The 22,226-nt window shown below is 39.2% G+C and overlaps 1 protein-coding gene across 1 annotated transcript in view; it reads left to right on the top strand.

The window, feature by feature from the left end:
* Nucleotides 1-22,226, top strand: part of slc2a9l2 (solute carrier family 2 member 9, like 2) — a 93,413-nt gene that overhangs the window by 15,140 nt on the left and 56,047 nt on the right. The window contains exons 4-6 of the mRNA XM_084543317.1: nucleotides 4,039-4,163; nucleotides 5,518-5,663; nucleotides 19,850-19,982. Coding sequence (XP_084399443.1) covers nucleotides 4,039-4,163; nucleotides 5,518-5,663; nucleotides 19,850-19,982 — 404 coding nt within the window. The remainder of the gene's footprint in view (nucleotides 1-4,038; nucleotides 4,164-5,517; nucleotides 5,664-19,849; nucleotides 19,983-22,226) is intronic.

Genomic DNA, 22,226 nt, shown 5'->3' with positions numbered 1-22,226 from the left:
AAATAACTGCTTTTATTTATCAATTAATGTATAAAAGCAGTTATTTTTATCCTTAGTAGTTTAGAAGTTTTAAACTATTAATAATATTTATTAATGTGTACTTCTCATCTCTTGATTCCGCAGTGGACACAAAATTATATTTTAAAATGTCCTGCAAGGGAAATAATTCATCTGAGATTTAGTTTAAATTTATGCAATGCATTTTAAAATTACAGCCAGCACAAACAGGTCCATGGCTCAAATAGGCTCTCAGTGTCTGGAAAAACTAGTCTTGCGTAGACTCTTTTTAAATGTGCAAAGCTTCTACGCTAACCCTGAAGCTTTACTTTCCCTGGCTTATCTATATGTTGAAGATTACCTTCCATCTATAAGACATACCAACGATTACATTAATGGCTTGGCTCACGCTAAAATCTGAAGCTTAGGAGATAGTGCAGCCGTACGTGATAGTCTGCTGTCTTAAGGTCTTTTTTTTTTTGTCTTTGTGTGCCTCTCTGTTCTCACCTTCTCTTATTACTCTCGATACCTTTTCCACTTTCCGTCTCCTCTCTTTGACAGTCTCTCTAAATCAATGTCCGCAAGTGCCAGCTCAGTGCAGGAAATAACCGTTCACAATGTACACAGACCATTATGAAGAAGAGGGGCAGGGTGAGTGACTTTTCAAAAGGGGTTCTGTAGTGTTGATTTACTATTATGGATTTACCATTGGCTTCTACTGCATTACAACAGGAGCCTTGTTCTCCCACCACCGGAAAGAAACCTGTGAAATTCAATATAACTGTTCCTCTGTGAGTCACAGGATGTTCTTTGTTCACTGATTCTAGATCATCTTTAAGGCAGAATTTGTGTTATTGTATATCTAAGTGAAAAATATCATCAAACTTTCACTCATGAACTCTTATAACAAAATTTTTTTGCCATACCAAGCTTCGCCCAGAGTGACACTCAGAAGATGCATTAGCTCTCTTCCCCATCTGTTCACTCAATTTGCTTGAAGGCTCAGTTATTGAGACAGATAGTCCTATAAAGTACTGGCAGTTGATGTACACAATGCAGTTGTTGTCTCGCTGTTAAAGTTATTGTGTAGTGTCGTTGTGTTTTCGCACAGAATTGATCCAGGATTTCTTTCTGTAACAGTTACTTACAGACAGACCCGAGGAGAGGAGCTGGAGAAGAAGTGATTTGTTTTTGGCTGAGTGGCAGTGGTTTGACAACTTATTCTGCAGTATGTGATTCAATCTCACAGCCGGTGAGATGAGTTTCTCAGGTTTCGGTCTTGCTGAGTTGTGTGCTTGCCTTGGTGCAGGACTGCAGGTCTGTATGTCCTCCTGCCCTCCAGGAAAAGACTCTGGCGCTGACAGAATCACCTCAGAGCTCTGAAATAATATACCTTCAAAAGAATCTATTATCCTGTAATGATGAGGATGTCACTGTCAGAGCAGGGAGAGGCTTATGAAGCTTTCATAAGTCATTGGAGACAATTAAAATGCCCTCAAAGTTCACCTTGAATTTCTCGGGTGACGATCCTCACTGTGCTGATTAGGCAGCAACGTATGATTCATTCTCTCTTCATTTTCTCTGCTAGACATCTGTGGGCCAGCTGGTAGTTTTACGCAGAGTCTTGGAAAGGTTGAAATTTAGATGTCAGGGAGAAGAGTTGAATATAGATTAGCAGATGAGGACACACGGAGCAATCTAAAAGAAAAGTACTTCAAAGCGGTTCCGAGCGGTTCATTAAAAGTTTGCCAGTGAAGTGAAAGGTAAATGTTTTGTGTCTAAAAAACTGGGATGTCTGGATATTTCATCATGGTAAACTTTTTCACAATGAGGAGATGAACTCATAAGCACACTATTACACAAACGTGTTTACTTTGTATTTTAGATGGAAATGTAGATTTAAACACAGCCAGAATAAAAGCATTCATATCTTTAACAAAGCAGACAGTGGTGATTAAGATGCTGTTGTGTTTATGTGGCACTAGCTTTGAACTAGTGAGTGAAGTTGCCCTCTCTTCAATCCCAGGCTGTTATTGAGACATTGTCAAGGGTATTACAAAAACAACAGCAAATGTTTTCCTTCAGTTTAATCCTGAAGAAAACACTAAAGTTTCTTTTATTTAGATCTGTTCCCTTTAAAGGACCAGTGTGTAGCATTAGTTAGCCTCTAGTGGTGAGGAAGCAGATTGCATCCAGCTGAGTACCTGTTGCCTCATTCAGTAGATCCTCCTAATTCCTACCAGCTGGGCCATTAAATTCTAAATATAACATATATTGGTTCAGAGACGACAACAGCAGAATAGAGTACTTTATTTGCATTACTGTCAATACTATATATCAATCTTGCACTGTTGAATTTGTTCATTTGGTTTTATGCAATACTCCGTATGTTAGACTGTACTCTCTATTCTCTCCTCACTCTGTTTGTAATCATTATACCCAGTTTTGTACATACCCAGTGCACTGGAATTTTGTTGTGTGTGCACTTATTGTGTATCTGAATGACAATAACGTCTGTCTAGTCTAATAAGTCTAATATATGTGCAGAGATATTCTGACACCTGTTGATCAATTTTTTAATATCAATTAGACTAGGGGTGTAAAACATATGGCCTGCCAGAGGGTCTGCGGGATGAATTTCCAAAGTGGATTAACTGCACCTGTTCCTAATTTGTCCACACTGTTTTAGTCAGAGTTGTGTGCTGAAATTGCACTTATTTTTCTTAAGAAATTTTAGGTTGTTCCTGAAATGTTTTGTAAAAGATTTGTTCAATAAATGTTTACATTTTTACATTACTTGTTTTGTTTACATTTGGAGTAAATTAGAGCTATTTATCGGTTATTATGCTGTTGTGTTACCAGTCTGGCCCCCTTGGGATCAAATTGTACTGTATGTGGCCTCTGAACTAAAATTAATTTGACACCCCTGGATCAGACAAACAAGATAATGCCTAACAAACAGTGCAGTGAACTGTAATTTGTTAGCCTTGGAAAGACTCCCCAGAAATGTAACTACGCATCACGGTGACACAGCACTCAAGGGCTGTGATTGGGCCACATGGCAAAAGCTTTAGTTGCCATTTTTGAAATTGGAAAGTGGAAAGTGAAGCAGGAAGCAGAAACAAAAATGAACCAGACTGACAAAAAAGACACAGCGCTGGTTAAGGACACAAGTATAAATGGCTCGCACTGACGTAGGCTACGTGCGTAGGTTACGCTGTCTACGTCATGCAGAGGCATAAACCGCGCTTTAGGGGTAAAGCAATGTTCAGTAAACAAACAAGATAAATGTTGCATGAGGAAACTGAGCTTTAACCCTGGAACACTGCTCCAGTCGCTCTTCATTCACAGAGGTGACACATTACTTCTTTGAACTTAGTTATGACACAGTTTATCACACAGCCATCAGTAGTAGTTTAGAGTTGTGTAATAAAATGAATGCTCCTTTACTTTTCCACTCCTGTTTTTGAGCCTCACTTGTGCAGAAGGGCCTGAGGTGACTGCACCCACATTGCACCAACATCACAGTGAATCTGATATAATGGCTCTGAGCAGAGGCCGGTGATTTAATCTTTAAGGTTTTCTTGCACATTTCTGTACATAAACATTTCTTCATGCTCTTGCTTGAGCTGTTTACACATAAAAAAAACTTCAGTTTTTCTAAATGTATATAAAAAAAATAATTAGCAGATCCTTCATTAATTGGTTTCATTAGCTGGATGTGAGGTGTATTCTGTTCTGCTGGCCCTGAAGAATTATACACATCCAACTCCTTTCTTCTGCCTCTCGGAGTCACTAAAGCCAGTCTTAATTACTTTCTAAAGCCTCTTTAGAATACGCCAGCTTTTTTCTCCTCCAAACCATCTATCTGAAATGTGTTGACTGAAGTAAGATTAGCTTGCTGGATTATTTTTCTATTTCTTTTTTATCAAGAGAAGCCCTTTATAATCTGAATTGTATTGAATAAATCCTTTAAAGTGGGTTAGATTTCTCAGAATTCTCATGGGGCATCTTCTAACCATATTTGCTTGTTGTCTTTAGAAAGGGAACCTTGCTGCTGAATAACGGCTTTGCTGTAATCGCTGCTCTGCTGCTGTCCTTGGGTGAGATGTCAAGATCTTTTGAGATGCTCATCATTGGCCGAGTCATTATGGGGGTGGATTCGGGTAAGTGTTTCATTTACTCATGATTCATCAGGCTGTGTGCAAGAATCAGTGTGGAGCAAACACTTGTGACAGAGAGTGGAAAAAGCGAATCATGTAAATTATGAGGAGATTAAGCTAATTTTGGCACTAAAAACTGGAAGTAGAGGCTTTGATCACAGGTAAACAACCACCTGGAGAACACTGTTAGCATATTAAAAAATGCTTATCTATACCTTTAAATGCAGTCAGCTTCATTTTTTTTGTAATTAATTAATCATATTTAACGCGTTAAAGTCCCACCCCTAATTATTAACATAAATTGCTTTTTTTTTAAATAAATCACTTAAACAACTCCAGACCTGCTCAAAACTACTAAACATTCAATAATTTTCAGGATTTTAACACTGTAAATGCTAGTTTAATTTCATGAATTATTAATTATTTATTACACCAAAAAAACACACACACACAAAATTTTTTATTTTTTTTTTCCATAAAATAAATAGTAGGGGGATGGGACTTTGGTGGTGATTAGTGTCTTGAATATGTCAAAGATTTACAACAAAACTGATTTGATTACATTAATATTTTTTATGTAGTGTCAGATACTCCCTCTGGACACCTTTGTGGACATACAGTAAATGCCTCATTGACTTTCATTAAAACCACAATTTTTTAATGTCACTGCCATTACAGTGTAAAATTATGCATTCTGTAATGTTAGCATTTCAAGAAAAGTAGTGATATTTGACCGGTCTACTGTATTCCACCAGATTTATATAAACCATCTTCCCATTGTAGGCTGATTCATTCTTTTTGCCATTTTTGCCACAAAGGTGTCCAAAGAGTAGTAAATTTGAAGGGCACAAGTATTAAAGAAACAAGTTGCACCTACATCATCAGGCGAGTCTCAAGGGAGGTCTTAACACTGATTTAACCTCTGATTACACTACATGCGCTCACTTATGCACCATAGGAAATTTGGCTTAATTAGTAATGTTCCAACACAGAGCAATAAAGTCAGCAACTGTAGCCAGAAGATCAACATCCACATGGGCTTGATCAAGGTGGTAATTGATTTGTGCCAAAGCTTTTAAGGATCTACTCTGTGTATGGATCAAGACAATACCATAAAACTGTAAAATGAGGAATGGGACCGGGTGTTCAACACTGTCTGTGCTACAGAATCTGGAATTTTGCTTGTGCGAAGTGATGTGATGTGAATCAATACTCCCCCTCCAATCACAGCTCTGTGTTTTTTTCCCTTACTTTTATCCCCATTGGTCCAAGGACACAGACATGAATCAGTTGTGTGTCTAGATTAATATAATGTGTGTCCATTGTTGATACAATATTTTTTTTATTTTTCCGACAGGTATTGCTCTCAGTGCACTCCCCATGTACCTGGGAGAAATTTCCCCGAGACACATCAGAGGTTTCATTGGCCAGTTCAACTCCATCCTAATCTGTTTAGGAGTGTTTACAGGACAAGTGCTGGGGCTGCCAGAGCTCCTGGGTCAGGTCAGTACCGAAAGAGGCTATAAAGTATGAAAATACCCATTTCATACAGCAGATTCCTGTAAGGGTCTTTTAGCAGCTGGAGTACACTTGTCACTTTTTTTTAAATTTATTATTTATTTATTTTTTTTTACCTTTTTTACACAAGTCATAACATTTCAACTGTAGAAATAATGTGTATAAGTAATTATAGATGAGCAAGATGCAACCATCGTAGCAGTCTACACAGTCTTTACTCTCTTAGCTGAGGAGATGAATTGACTTGTCTGGAGAGAATTCTGTATAATTTCTCTTCACTTTAATAAAATCAAAGCACAGACATAAAAGAGGAGCTGCATCTCAAGGCTCTTCTGCAAGCATTCAACAAGTGTGAGTGCTCTTGCTTGATCAATATTAGATGCTGAATTTTCTACCAGAGTGCGTCATAACTTTGGTAATGCATTGAGTTCTTTCATTAAAGTACTAATTTAATCAAAGCACTAATCTGCCTCTTGTTCCCCTTCTCTCTGCTGGAAGGAGAAAGAAAAAGTAAAGATGCCCAATGCATCTCTGGATGTCATCTGCTTTCTTTCATTACATGAATCAGTGATACATTTGAAAACCACTTGGGCATCATTATTCGGCTGTCCCTCCAAAACAGGATTAAGGCCCGTGCTTGAGGCTATATAGATGGGTCTCATTCATCCAGGCACTGACAATGTCGAGATGAAATGAGCCTTGACTGCCTGGCTGCTGGGGAATCTGTGGCATTTTTCTGTTCTGGAACCAAAAACAAGAAAAAAAAAAAAAATATATATATATATATATATATATATATATATCCTTCGAAATTGCATGGAATATCATTAAATATGGAACTCCAAAGTGAGAGGCGTTCATCCATTTACAACGGAACTGACACAAGTTTAAGAACTTCTAGTGGTTTGAATGAGGTGAAAGCTAAGATATAAGCTCTAATCACTTGTGAATGAAAAAAAAATATAACCGTCTATAAAAGACAGTAGTTGTACACTGTTTTCATGGCTAATGAAAGTTGCCACATTTTACATGCAGCCTTGCATACTCTGAATAACATAACACGTGACAAAAGCACTACACTGTTGACTAGTATTTTGGTGGTGCATTGGTGCAGAAAGGGCGTGGAAATACTAGCGCACCGGTGTTAATGCTCACATTGGCATAGACCGCTACAGTAGACTACAGCGGTGGTTCTTATGAATGCATCTTATACATGTTCAAAGTATGCTCATAAACCCTGACTAATATCTGCAAATCACACATGTTGTAATAGGGAAAACGCTACACTTGGAAAAAAGCATATATTTGAAAAGCCACACGAAACTTTCTGTTTATGTGACCAATGTCATATCTGGACAAATAGTGGTATATTAGTGTGTGACTGCAAAAGTACCACATGTGCAAGAGCCTGATTTCCATTCCCACTCAGAGATATATGTATCTCAGGCTGGAAATCCACCCTTGGTTACCCGTTTGCATATGATTACCTTTGCTCGTCTCTCTAGATTGAAGCTATGAATGACAGCGGAGAAGTGCAGCTTCATATATTTATACATTCATGTATGCCACATTCTCCAACAATGCCAAAACTACAGATACGGTGCACGGTTGATCCAAACTAGTTTAGGATAATTGATTTGTCACCTGCAAACCATCATCAGTGGAGATATGAAAGTTGTTTTTTGTTGTTATCAAAGCAGGTCTCACGAAGTGAATGCTAAAAGGAAAAGAAAACTCACATGAATAAAATTGCGTTGGCTAGAAACAAATGATAAAACTGATCACACAAAATCTAAGTTTAAGATTGTGAATGCAAATTGTGGAATCGTGCAAATTCCTGTTCAAACCGAAAATCATCTAAAAACGTCATTTGAGATTTTTCCGTTTAAATGTTACTGTAGGGTTTTTGCAAGTAGACATTGTTTATACATCTGGTTCCAGGTATTTGCTACTTACATGAAGAGTCCTGTAGAGTTCCTTTTTTTTATTATTTCTCCAGAGCAGTGTTGAATGGCAGAGGCATCATTAATCTCTAATTAATTGTCCATGACATTAGAGGCTGACAGCCATTTGGGTGAACACTTTTACTCTTGTGACTGTGATGCCTGTAACGTGTTAGCCTTGTGACCCAAGCGTCTGAATTAGCCGCAAAGCTTTAAATGCCAAGGACTTTGCATTAGTCAGTGGGACTGATGAAGCATCGCGAATGAGCGGCAGACTTCCGTGGAGCAGATAGTTTAATTTTGACTTGACATTCAAGCTTGAGTTCTTCCTGAATGGAAAAAAAAACCTCCCAACTCTGCTCGCCATTTAATTATTTCTCTTCATTTTGTCAAGCGGGCTGACAACACTTCACTCAGTCATTCAGTAATGAACGCACGATTCTCATCTCAAGTAGATATCAGCTGGAATTCTCAGTCACACCTTGTTTACTCCTTCTCATTAGCAACAGTACACTCGTGTAGCCATCTAGACATGGCTTGCTGCTGAGGCATTTTCCTGACAGGGATCCATTTGCCATCTGTACACTTAATTATTTATGTGCTAGATTTTTTTGGTTTATCTTTTAGGCCTGAAAACAGACATTAGCTTGAAGCGCATATGCTCTGAAAGCCAAAGTCAGTCGTGTAATGTGAAAAGAGAGCTAATAATATAAATCCCCCTATTCCTGGTACATTCCATTCCCTACACGTTTGGCACCGTATTAAAAAATGAATGATGGAATACGATTTCCTGAAATTGTGTTCCCAGATTTATAGCACACAGTCACATCTTTTGGCAGCCCTGTGTGTTCAGAATAACTGAGAATCATGACGGAACATGCATACATGCACAGTAACACTGAGGGCAAGGTTGAAATAAATAAATGATCAAATCTGAAAATACTAACTTATAGAAAAATATTTTTTCGTGAAAGGTAGATCATTTTCCATGACAAGTAGAGATGGGAATAATGGACAAATGAGGACATAACAGAAAAAGCTGAGAAATGTGTTATTCATGTTGTGCTCTTCCTCTCTCCAGTGATGTTTTGTGAGACAAAAAAAGAAAGAAAATAAAAAATAAATAACACATTATCACTATAAAGCACCCCCCTCCCATGCCTCCTTTGCATGTAATGTTATGCCCTCTGCCTGTTGCCACACTTGACTGTAAAAGGTGCACACATTAACATAACACCATGGCTTGAAGTTCATAGTTTAAAGGTGCAGAATGTAAAAGGGTTTGTAAAAAATGTGTAGTTACAGTGGTAGCACCAGACAAAAGTCTTTCGGAGGGCAATGCTAACAATGTTACAATGATAACTAGGATGACCCCGAGTAAATTAACAGTAGACTAACTACTAGGCATTGTGACATTGCACTGAACAATAGTATATCACTTCGCTTTGTTCAGTCACCATTTATCAGTTTAACCAGGATGTTCCGGGCAAAATACGTTCACAAGAATGGTTTGATCACTAGCTAGTTGGATTGAAACCAACTAAGCTAACAATTGGTCACATAACAAAAACTCATTAGGAGAAGCCCTCACACAACCTCATCGGACTGCACTGCAAAATCTGCTGATTGTAAAAAAAAAAAAATAAATGAATAAATAATAAAAAAAAAAGCCTTAACATGAGAGTCTATAAGAAAGACTTCCAGCCATATATAATCAGCCAAAGGAGCAGGTCGGCAGTATTTGATGGACGTCACATGGAACTGATTGGACTGTATTCAGAGTCAGAGAGAGAGTCCACAACAGACTACAGTAAGAGTACCATTGCATTGTTTTTTTTTTGTTTGTTTTTTGACTGTGTGGTGATGAATCATCTGCTTAAAAAATGTGTCAGTACATTAACCACATCAACAGCTGTTCCTGCATACCTACCGGGACAAATGGCATGGGACTGTATAGCATCCGTATTTGTCTCTATGCTTATTTGCATATGAAAACATATTTCAAGGCCATGAATAAGCGAACTGTATCTGCATCCTGTTTTGTTTGGGACTTATCCATAACCAATGCACATAATACACATTTCCAGCAGCGCATGCACTTTCGTTCCAGTAACGATGTTATAAGAGCGGAAACATATTTCCAAGCAAGTGAATTTTGGATGAAGCTATCTCTTACATGATTTATATGGACCCATGCTAATCCTGAATGAAGCCACAAGCGCTATTGTTGTGATTAATCAGTTTTCTGTCTGCTTCTCGTGTCTTTTCCACACTGTCCTTTGGATGTAATGTGGTGGAGCAGAAAAATATGATGCATTTCTATGTCGTGTTTCTTGATTAAGATTTAAAAGAGCTTCCACCTTTAAACCAACTGACTGTGAGGTGTGGCTCTTTAATTAAAAGCAAGTTTTTCCAAATCAAAATTCCCTTTTCTCTAAATCACTCTGTGTTTCAGTAAAATGCAAGCTCCTTTGTTATTGGATTGTCTGAGTCCCCCATTCCATTTTTCTTCCACTGTTTGCACTGACATTAACACATAGGTGTCGTTTCCGAGCTTCTAGCATAGCAGACTTATTTTTAATTTATAAGTATTGATTCATCTTATCTGTCATTTTAACCTGCAGACCACCTTTATAAATGTCATATGGAGACGTGCAGCTGATGTTCCATATTCTTTGACAGCCTACTTGGCTATTTCCTTGTCATTTTACAAGAGCCTCACAGACATACAAAATGTGACATATATGATGATAAGTCCTCTACCATGCTCTGTGCTGGCCTTTGGTTACGAGACCCAGGCAGGCTTTGTTCCACTGGGGGCTTCTGATCTGACATGTCACTTGTTGTGGAGTGCAAAATGGTGATAAGGTTTGACAAATGATAATTAATCTAACCTTCATGCTTAGCCACTGACCTTCTCCCAGCAGAGAAGCATGTTTATTTGGGCATTACTGCAGGAACAATCTTTTAGCCAGCCTGTCACTGAGTGCCCATGAGACTCTGAAACCATCAGCATGCTGAACGAAGCTAAGGTTAGATTCAGTGGACTTAATGAGAACACTCTGTAGGGTTGACTGACTGTTAAATTTGAGGAATGTCACTCAATTGCATTGCGTATTAAGCCCTAAAACACTGAGTGTCTGACATTGGGGTAATTTACTGTTCCAAATGGCTAAGAGGCATTGTGTCCATCTTGAGTATTCTATTGTACACATCCATTCATTCATTGTCAAGAAGCAACCAGTGCCATAGGAGTAATATTTATCATTCATGACTCAATATCAGTCGAAGGCTGCAGTTATACTTCTACAGACGTTACTCGGATACATTTAACCCCAACGAGTTTTTCTTTTTTTTTAATATGTCAATCTATGCTAATTGTCGTCTCTGTTTTGAACCCACATCCTCACAAGATTTGGATCAACCTGTCAGCTTGCCTGATGCACAGTTCTGTGTAACCTGCTTTTGAGATTTGTTAGGCATACAGTACCTATTGGCTCCTGCAACATTTCTTTCATGTTTGTTTATCTTTGGAGAAATTGCAAAAGTAACTACTGCATAGCCTATGCAATGCCGATTGGGTAAAGAAGACAAGTCGGTTTGATTTACATGCTGCGCTAAACTCAAAGTCTACAGGCAGCACAAACACTTTACACAGAATTGTTGGTGCCTTCTCCTGTAGCTTTATCCACAGATGTTCAGTATAATTTAGATCCAGGCTCATGGAAGGTCAGTGTTTTGGTCTCAGCCATTTGGTGTTCTTAGCTGTTTCTTTTGGGTCATTATCCTGTTCGAGGACCCATGACCTACAACTGAGACCAAGCTCTCTGACACTGGGCAGCACATTTCGTTCCAGAATGCCTTGATACTCGTGATATTTTAGTATACCCTGCACAGATTCAAAACCCCATTTTCCAGATGCAGCAACGCAGCCCGAGAACATAACCAAGCATCCTCCATGCTTCATTTTGCACCTGTGAACATGGAGCTGATGGTCTTATAGCCTTTACCTTTGACATGCTTGTCTATAATTTTCTCTCTAATCTCCTGAGATAGCTCTCTCCTTAGCTTTCTGTGGTCCATGTTCAGTGTGGTACACATCATGATACCAAACAGCACAGTGGATACTCTTCACCTTCTAAATAGGCAGACTGACAACCCATCACCTGTTAGATTAGATTGTCACAAACACTAGATACCCAAATAAACAAGTAGCCTTGCCACTCAAGGTTTTATCGGAGGTCATATTGTCTTAGGTCTTTTTGTATATGTTTTTGGATCAAACAAAGCAGGCATTCATTGCATCATTCATTGCAACATCAAAAGCGTTCATTTATGAGCTTTTGAGGCTGTTGATTGACAGATTTTGTTACCTTTAGACAGAGATGAGAGAGAGGCTGATCTTTCCCCCTGCTTTCAGTCTTCATGCTTAAGCTAAGGTCACCAACAGCCAGCTAAACTGGGCATGTTAGAGTTCGATGTCTATATGATACATAACCTATTGAGTAAACAACCCAAAGCCTGTTGGATTGAACATTAGAGTCATGATTAAACAAGTAGTCTCGTCTCTTGTGTTTTTACTGAAGGTCATGTTGCCTTAGCACTATGCATTTTTAATTTTTTTGTATGGATCAAATAAACCAGAAACATGTTTGTTGTGAGGCTGCTGGTTGGCACATTTTGTTACCTTTGGACAGAGTCTGTTAAGCTGTGTCTCTTTGTTTCCAGCCTTAATGCTAAGCTAATGGACATGTATGAGAATGATATTGACCTTCAGTTTTTCACTATTTATGCATCTGAATTACTTGAGATAAACAGCAATCAAACCTGTACTCAGAGGTCAAAAGCCCTTTCAGTTAATTAACACTCCATATTAGCCCTTCTTGTGAGGTTTGAATCCCAGTGTATTCCCAGCTCGTCGAACTATCAGGAGTGCTGCTTTAATATTTTATGAATGGGACAGCGCACACCTGCAAGGAACCAACTGTCAATTTGCTCTTCCGTCCGGCCATCAGGAAAATAGGCTTACTGAGAAGGTGACATTCATCACAAACAGCTACAGGCACAGGGATGATGGGCTTTTCTCCAGATCCTGGCAGATGTCCACATAATATTCCTAAGGCCGCCGGTGATGTGAGGTTTTTACCAACCAGGCTGTCAGTAGCCTATGTGAGAATTCAGTGCTGAGAAGGTGTTGTGTTTTTCGTCTTCACAGACACTCAGTACCTCCAGTGAAATGTTTATCTGCTCATTTATGAGTGGATTAATGGGGCTAGAAACATACAAGCATTATAGCAACTTAATTTAAAGGAGGCAACATCATTGCTATGTAATGTCTCTGTGCGGCTGCCAATTTATGCTTTTACATTTCAAATCAACAGGGAGTTGATAAAATGTTCTCATTTACTTGTTACTTAATTGCTCCCCCGGAAAAGGAAAACATTTGTGTTCATAAACATCCATTGAGGTCCAGGGTTCTTTTTGTAATGCACACTGTAAGCCATGTGTTCATCTTAAGCCAGTTAATAGTGAGTGACAGACCTCCTGCTGTGAAAGTAAATATTTGCAATTTACTGTTGCAGGAAAAAAGATTGTTATAGAGCAGATTAATTTCTCAATGGACTGTTAGGTAAAGTAATTAGGACAGACCAGACAATGTTAGGTCATATAATTGGATACATCACAGTAGTGGCCCACCTGACATTTCCATTATCTCAATCTGAGAAGACACCTGTTTACAGCTACCCCCGCTGCGATCTTACGGTGGCTCTTCTGCTACAGCAGCCTGAGCTTCATGAACTATACTGTCTCCTCTGTGTCATTCCTCTCACATTTGGACTTGCAGTGACTCACTGACAATTTACAGCCTCCGACTTCTGCATTCTTACAGCAAATAATTGAAAGGGAAAACTACATGCCTCTAGGAATACAGCAACAATCCCTTTGTCTGCCTTGGTTAGTTCACTGAAAGCAGCTATCATTCAGTGCTGGGCTTTCTGAGTTGGGAGTTGGAGCCCGTTGAGAGGCTGGCTTGCTTCAGTTAAAGACGACAATTGGTAGACACCACTGCTGAGACTTGTGTGTGTGTGTGACTGTGACAGCAGGGAAGTACATGTGTGTGCTTCACAAGCTGCCATCCCTTGTATACTGAACCCACAAATTATTGTTCTTCATTTGCCTTGCAGTTGCCAAGTCAACTGTATATTTCTATGTATATCCCTAATAGGCACAGTCCAACCTGATTGTTAAGCATTGTATGAGTAGGCGTATCGGGCCTTGTATATGAATGTTGCATTGTGATGTGTAGTGGCTCATGGTTCAGACAAAGGAGAAAGAAAATCATGCAGTTGGTTGGAGATGAAAAATAAGACTCTTTTAAATGAGATTATACCGCAAAACAAGTCAGTGAGGTGGAAAACATCAATATAATCAGTATTATGTGTGTTCAGGAGCGAGTGCAGAAACATGTAAGAAAGGACATTTTAAATGAGTAGGGAGCAGGGAAGCAGGTGGTGCCATCATATTATTGGGTTAAATTTCTTCCTTTTTGAGACATGCTTATTAGAATACAGTTTGTGAGATTAGCCAGCAGCAGCAGCAGCTTGTATTGGATCTTACCAGAAGATTACTGAAACACTGAGTTTCAGTGAGAGGTTTGCCGTACAGACCACTGAAACCAATACCTGCAGTGTAGATTCTTTGTCTGTCGGAGCAGGCTGCAGGCTTAATCTAATCTGCCTCTCTCGTCTCTAATCATCTGGTTTGAGGGGACACTGACACAGCCCACAACCCGACTTTGTGCACAGGTTCAATGGGAAGACTTGGACTGTTAGAACTGTGACTGACAATCTTGTCTTATCAGTAAGAGACAAAAAGGCATATGTCTTATATTTTTTCCGTATTCCAAGAAATATCTTCGAAAAAGCCATCATGAGAAACCTAATTATGTCCTATGCGAGATAACAAAGTAATGATTCACTCACTCGGTCACCCTAGTTTCACCTCATTCTCTGGCTTCTCACTTTCAGCGAATGTTACATGCAAATATTTCTCAGACTTGCAGAAGTCAAGACCCCTTATTTATGAGAGTGAGTGACTTAGTGATACAACATTGGGAAATATTTTACTCATTACAGGGTAATGGAGACACAGATATGGTTCCACAAAAAGTGGCACTAATCTCTCTCCCCAGAATATGGCAATATATTTTTTAAGTCTTGGGATTCTTCTAACTCTATTAAATGCAGTTTTTGCTGGAATAATAATAATAAAAAACTATATATGTTTATCTTGGGATGAGACTGATAAAATGGCAACACAATTTTTACTCAGTTAACTTACTGCAATAACAAGGATGAAATGTCGTAATCAGCTAGCTAAAGTGAAGAGATGTTTTTTTTAGATTTATCTTTGTGAAGGTTCTCAGTCATCCAGGTCATGGTATATCCAACAAGTCCAGTTCCCTTTTTTGAACCTTTGTTGGATATTTTAGATTTATCACTTCGAACAATGTCACAATCTGATCTCCCTGATATCTCTAGGCAGTGTGTTCCATAGCTGTTTTTGTAGGCATCGAATACCTGGAGCAGATGACCGTACAAACCATAGACTGTAAAAAGTTGGCCAATTGAACTGCTCCTCAAAAGTGAAGCCAAAGCAAGTAGAGCTCCCCCTGGTGACTGGCTGCAGTATAGATCATAACCTCCACCCCCCTCCATGTTAGTGGATGGGAACTTGGGCCAAAATAAAACACTAAAATACATGTCATATACATTTTTTTCAAGGATGGTTTCTGACATTTTAGTTTGTTAATATAATATTGATGCATATCCAAGTGTCCATTGTTCGGACAAGTTTAGTTTTTGTTAGTTATTTGACGCTTGAGAAACAGGATGTGACATCATGATGACTACGAGTTGCCATGCCGGCTTCTCCATCATGGGTCCCGTAAGGCTGTGAGAGTTGAAAAAACAAATAAAAAATAAGTACAGTGTGTAATCCAACATTTCCTTGTAACTGGTGGGGTTAGAGCAAAGCACATTATTAATTAAACAAAAATGCAAGTGAGTCTGGTGGAAGTGTGAGCAGGTCATTGATAACTTGGCTATGCTTGGCTCCCCTCTCAGACTGTACTGCACAGATTCTGATCCAAACTCGCAAGATGGCAGACAGCCATCCCCGCCCGTATCCCAGAGAAAATAGCGTCAGTTTGGCCAATGCAAGGAAGTGGGGGCGCATTATCCATATTTATATACAGTCAAAAAAAAAAAAAGGTAAGCACGATATGTGGCAAGGGTTCCTTATCATCTCTGGGGATGACTTATGTGCACAGGAGCTTTAACCGTTTCAACTGTGATGAAGTTGGTAGTGCTTGGTTAGTTGGAATGGAGGGTTGTAGCGTCTTGACTGGGAGCAGACAAACCCTCTGAATGCTCTGTGGGACGTGGACCAGAGGGTCAGGGGAAGATAGAGAGATACAGGCATATCCATACATTCTTTTTTGGGTACATCTCAAGGGAGACATGTAGGTCGACACCAAGTAGTCTGGACCCAGCGATTTTTAGATTAACCCCATTCAGTTGACATTTTTTTTTCACATTTCTAAAGGATATTGATATTATCAGTACACTACATCCCAGGCATGAGGAAGACCAATGGCAGTAATGTACAGTATTCAGGCCAAGATTTGGGTCCTTTCCCTATTTTGAATGGGGGCTGAGATTAATACTTGTTGTGATAGACAGACTCAAATTCTTCAAGATAATGAAGAGAATTTTTCAGAGACAGTTTTTCTTCATAGTCTGTCCAAGGGTTCAATGTGGAGAATTGTCCTCATATTACTTGGACATATAGCAGATAACTGGCAACGGCCCTGTTGGGTAGCTGACGGATGAGTCACCTGTAGTAGAGTTTCAGTCCATTCTTACAATCAGTGTGGTCTATCAGGTGGGGAGTTAACAATGTTTCTTCCACTCATTTGCCTAGCAGTGGTTCTGGGGGCTCATTCTTGGGTTTTGGTAGCATCAGCACTAGTGGTGTAATGATGCTTTATTTTCTTTAATTCAACCAATGAACTTAGTACTACACATCTTGTACAAAACAATGGATTGTACCAATTCTGCAGTAAGAGTTGAGGAAGAAGAAGTGAACATGGGTCTCTCTCATTAGATGTTTTTGAGGATTTGCCCATGGCTGCATTCCAGCTGGGGTTGATGCTTTGATTTAGCACCATACTGTGTTTCTTTTTCAACGTATGCTGCGTTCTTCCTCCTCCAGACATATTGTTCAGATCCATAGGCCCAAAAAGTTCCAGTTTTGTTTCATCTTTCCACAGAACAGAATCCCAAAAACCTTGTTGGCTTATTTATATAGTTCTGAGCAAATTGGGGCTAACTTTTCTTGTGCTTTTGGGTTAATAGTGGTGTACGCCTTGGAGTTTGGGCATGAAGCCCTTCATCGTTTAGTATGCACCTTACTGTAACTGAAACCTCAGTGCCTGCTCTCATTAAGTCTTGCTGTAGGTCTTTTGCAGTCAGTCGAGGGTTTTTGACCACTTGCCTCCTCAGGAATCTGCTGGCAGCCGTTGACAGCTTTCTTTTTCTGCCAGGAAGTGTAGCCACTGTTAACTTTAAACTTGTGAACTGTGCTTCCAACTGTATCTCTAGGAACATTCAGTACCTTTTCTAGCTTTTTGTTTCATATTCCTTGTTTGTGCAAAGCAAGGATCTCTTCTCTGACCTTTTTGGACAATTCTCTTGACTTAGCCATGTTTTTAACATGCAATCAAATGTCACTGTCAATAGTCCAGGTATTTGAGGTGTTCTGTCTGAAGCACACCTAATGCAACTGATGAAGCCATTTATTGGTTGCATCATGTGTGCTTGAGACCACACCTGATTTGCAAAAGTGTGCTCTTATAAGGAATTCTATTCAGAGGGCCTTTTTTGACTGCAGTAGTCATTTAAAGTGGGATTTTGTGTTGAATTTGAAGAAACCACTTGTAATATTAGTTGTATTGAGCTATTTTAATTGTTCTTGTTTGATTTGTTTAATGCAAATAGCTGATGGTTTGTATATTTAGCCAATAGTGATACTGATGAACTGCCTGGGAGTAGACGTACTTGTTGTTCAAAGCTTTATGACTTTTGGAGTTGTTGGCGTTTGCTACTGGTGAGTGGAAATGAGCAATAACTTAAGTTGATTTTCTGCTTATTATTATTTTATTTGTGTTGCGCTCACAAAGCCTTTTCCTTTAGCTGCAGCACGACACGGCTGTTTTCAGCAAAACAACGCACTCTGCACAACCTGCTCAGTATTAAACAGCTGATCTTGAGCTCAGATTTTATGAATAAATACATTTAATTAAATTCTTGTCAATAGCAAACCAATAACCCATGTACGATGCTCAGCAGTAGCTGCTGGAAAACCCCTACTCACAAATTCATTTGAAATTCTTAATCTTTAATTTTAACAAGCTAAACTCCACTATTGGATTCAGTGTAATTATTACTTTCCTCCTGTCTGATGACATTTTGGTGGAAGTCTAACTTGTGAATGTGGAATAATTAGCAGCTTTCTGCCGAATAAATTGAAGGCATTAAGAAAAAACTGATTTCATTACAAAAGTTTTACACTCTGACAGTTTTTCTTCACCTATGAAAGGTTAGCAAGGGATATCCACAACATTCTGCTTGTGAGTTGAGGGCCGACATTTTCTGTCCAAAGGGCACCTCTTTCCAAGTCTCTGCATAACCACAAATATTCAGCTCCCACTTGCTTCAGTGAGATCAAGCATAGCTCTGCAGATAGATGGCACGGTTGATGTTTAGCGTGCACACAGTGTTCCCGGGGTCTTGCAGTGTCCAGCGGTGTGTGATGCGTTAGTGATGTGTGTGGTGACAGGTCAATAACCTCGTCCTTCATAAATAGACTGGTCCTCGCTCTGCTCTTATTTTTAACAGCAAGTCCAGAGGGCACTGGTGACCACACTGTTCGTTGCCTAGCTGTGATGAATTCAAGGAATACTTTTCAATCAGTAAAATGTTCAGTGCACTAGCATCTCTGAGGATACTGTGACATTTTCAAACAATCGTCTGGTAACCTACATTGTACAAGGTGCTCTTTGCTGTTGTTGGGCATGATTTGAAAAGCTATTCCCCTAAAAGACACTTGCTGAATTCCATCTTCCATAAATCTACCAGACAATGATAAATATTTACCCTCCAAGGCAGTTTGTGAAGAACCACTTGGCAATAGAATTTAGACATCATAGACGACTAAAAGCATCTCTCTGGGAGGCATGTTATAAAAAAACTGAAAAAGAATAAAGTTGTTTGTAACAAATTGATTTCTGTCTGTGATGTCCTTGTGTTATTATCCAGTCGGCTCGGATGTTAAACTTTTCTCAGCTGCCTGACATTCGCAAATTCTGGGTTTGGATTCACTCCTTTTAACACCGGCTTAAGAGCTCTACACACACAATTACAACCGTGGACATTCAGTCCATACAGGCATTTTCTTTCTACTTATAGTACCGATGTGCCTGAGGAAATGCATTATTGTATAACCATAATAAGCCTCCCCATTCCTGTTCGAGTGCATTTCCATTTTCCACAACAATAGTTGCAAATACATAAAATCGTCATGCTGAATGGGTGATGAGCGGCAAGGTAGGACCCAAATGCAGGACACAAAGGGAGGCAGTAGCAGAAAACAAAATAAAGTACAGAAGTCAGGAACAAAAGGCGCTGCACTTGTGAAGCAGGTAAAATCCAAACACACGGATCCAATAACAGGTGTAATCCAAAAGCAAGACAACCCAGGAACACAAGGTAACATACACAGGGGTGACTTCACAGACGACCTGACAGAGAGCAAAGGGAAAGGCAGGACTATATATACACGCAGGGGCAGAGGGGTTGGCGAGACACAGGTGAAACTAATGAGGGTGGAGCACACCAGGAGAAACCGATCCAATAATCAAAGAGGGAAAACACAGGAATTAAAAGAAAGACAAGCAACACCAAACAAGAATTTTACAAAAATAAAATCAAGAAACAAGGAAAACCAAACAAGGTTGCAGAAAATGTTAAAATTTCAACATTTTCAACAGAATTCTTAATAAAAGAAATCTGTGAATCGACTAATTCGGTGGAGCATTATATAGCAGCATCTTCCGTGTCTAAAGCTTTAATATAGTTCTTTTTTTTCCCGTTGTTTCGGCTGCAGGAATCCAGATGGATCTACCTCTTTTCCTTCTTGGCGGTGCCGGCTGTTTTGCAGCTGTGCGTGCTGCCCTTCCTCCCTGAGAGTCCTCGCTACCTGCTGATAGAGAAGAGGGATGAGGCTGGAGCAGAAAAAGGTATCACACAGACAAAGGAAACAGACGCCACTCAAGTATCTCTGCAGAATGCATGCAGGCAGCTCTCTGGCCGATGCAACAATCCACACACTGGGGATGCTTAATAAAAACACTCTGTAGTGGTATTACACTGTCAGTCTACCACTGCACGGATTACCATAATATATCTGCAGGGGACTGACAGAGTTTTTGACAGAGATTAGAGACTTGTGATTACAACCCCATGAGATTTGTGGCTTTTGTTGAATTTTGGGTGAGGGTGAGTTTTCACAACGGCGTTTTAATATATGCAAAAGAATATTTTTTATTTTTATTTTTTTTACTGATTTGGCGACGCCTGTAGTTACTGGTGGTTATGGCAAGTGCAGTTTAATACTACAGGTCACAAAATTCTGAGAGCAGCCAAACAAACCCCCTGTCCTTTTAAATAACAAAATCAGGTAAAGACTTTTAATTTTACAACCGTGATCTGGTGTCATGCTGGTGTCATGCTGCAATCAAACGAGAAAAGTGAAAAGAACTTGGATGTGTGCAGCCCATCGGCTGCAGCTCACTGCGGCTGCTCCCTCTTGTTCCATTATTCTCTGCGATAGAATAATGGAACAAAGCTCACTGCATTTATGTGACTACTTCATGATGAAAGTCAGCCTTTGTTTTAAATGTTTTTGCTGTGAATCTGCAGTAGTGGGAACGTTAGGTTTGTATATCAGCCATCCCTAAACCCATCAGATTCAGCTAGATTTGCTTTTATATCCAGTTATTTGTTTATTAAGATTAAATTAACAGTAATTTAACATACTTTTTTTTCTGGGACTGTCACCACAGACATCCAATTCACGATGATTCCAGATTTTTAGTGTAAACACAAAAGGCTGTCCTTACAGTCAAGGTCCAAAACTCTCAATCACACGCTCACTACTCAGAACATGGCTACCTCATGAATTTATATTGTATTTCAAATGTTAGGCAGTGGTAAAAAGGGGAAAAGTCAAGTGGTGAATTTAATAGCCTGTCCTGTTCAGTGTTTGAATCCCCTCCAGAGCACATGATCACTTTCACCCCACACAGCTGCAACAGTTCTTTTTCACAGCGTACACTTTGAAAAATGAAGTCCAAATGAATATCTTTGATGATGACTCGGTTGCATTACGTTTCCCAGTATGCCATGACGGTGAGCCAGCATATACAACAGCAGGACATCGTCTTTAATAAGCCAGTCGTCGTTATTGTATTTTGTGAATCTAGATTTTGTCCCACAAGAAGATCTGGTTGTTCTTTTACGTTTTTTTCTTCATTTTATTAAGCTCAGTGTGAAATTGGGCTTTAAATGTAAACACAATCTTATTGGTTTATTCAGGAATAAACAAGAGGACAGAAGACATTTCATAAAAGCCCATCATATGGTACTTTTTAATATTAAATTTCTGGACATGTATTCTCTGTGGACATCCGAGAGAACTACGGTGTGTCCTCATGACGTCACTCTGAATTATATAAAAATATTTCGGTCTGTTAAAAATTGACAGAGAGAACGAGTATGGTGCAGCGCAGCACAGTGAATATTTAATTCAGCAGCCCCCCCGTGATGCTAATTCCATTCAAATGAGGCTTTACAATGCATTATTTAGACTCTGGCCTTTGTCGTAAATGCCAAAACTACCTCTTATTGCTATTTGTAAATAATTCAGCTACCACAGTGATTCAAATTTGCGATGAATGCAGGGTACATAATGTTGGGATTCTCTGGCAAATGATAAATAAAATTGAGAGATGAGATTTTAAGTTCTGAGGAAACTTCATTTAATCCAAGATGACCTTTACTTTGTTTTTACAAAACGCTTTATTTCTTCATCTTGTAGTCAGCCCTAGCATGGACTAGCCGGACTAAAATCTTATCAGAATATGAATCTGGTCATTTGGGATTTCATTATGGGATTCAATTTGATGGTCCTCCAACCAATCACAGCCATTAACCTGTAAAAAAAAATTATGCCAGAGCATAATCAGTTCCCAGTAGAATCAAATCAAAACCAACTTTCCCCCACAAAAATGTTGTAGGTGGAAAAAGTCTTATTTCTAACAACTACAAATGCAAGTTGTACCTTTATCCGTGTGTCTTTAGTTTTCCATTTTTGGGAAGTATTATTAAATCACCTCCATTTTAACTTTTTAAAGGTTTGCTTTTGGCATTGCTTTTGTTTGCTTAGGCCCAGTACATACAGGAAACGTTGGGATAGGGAGCAA

This window comes from Chelon labrosus, assembly GCF_963514085.1.
Source record: "Chelon labrosus genome assembly, chromosome: 4".
Taxonomy (NCBI): Eukaryota; Metazoa; Chordata; class Actinopteri; order Mugiliformes; family Mugilidae; genus Chelon; species Chelon labrosus.
Note: the sequence above shows the minus strand (reverse complement) of the source record. Positions and strands in the feature narration are given on the sequence as shown.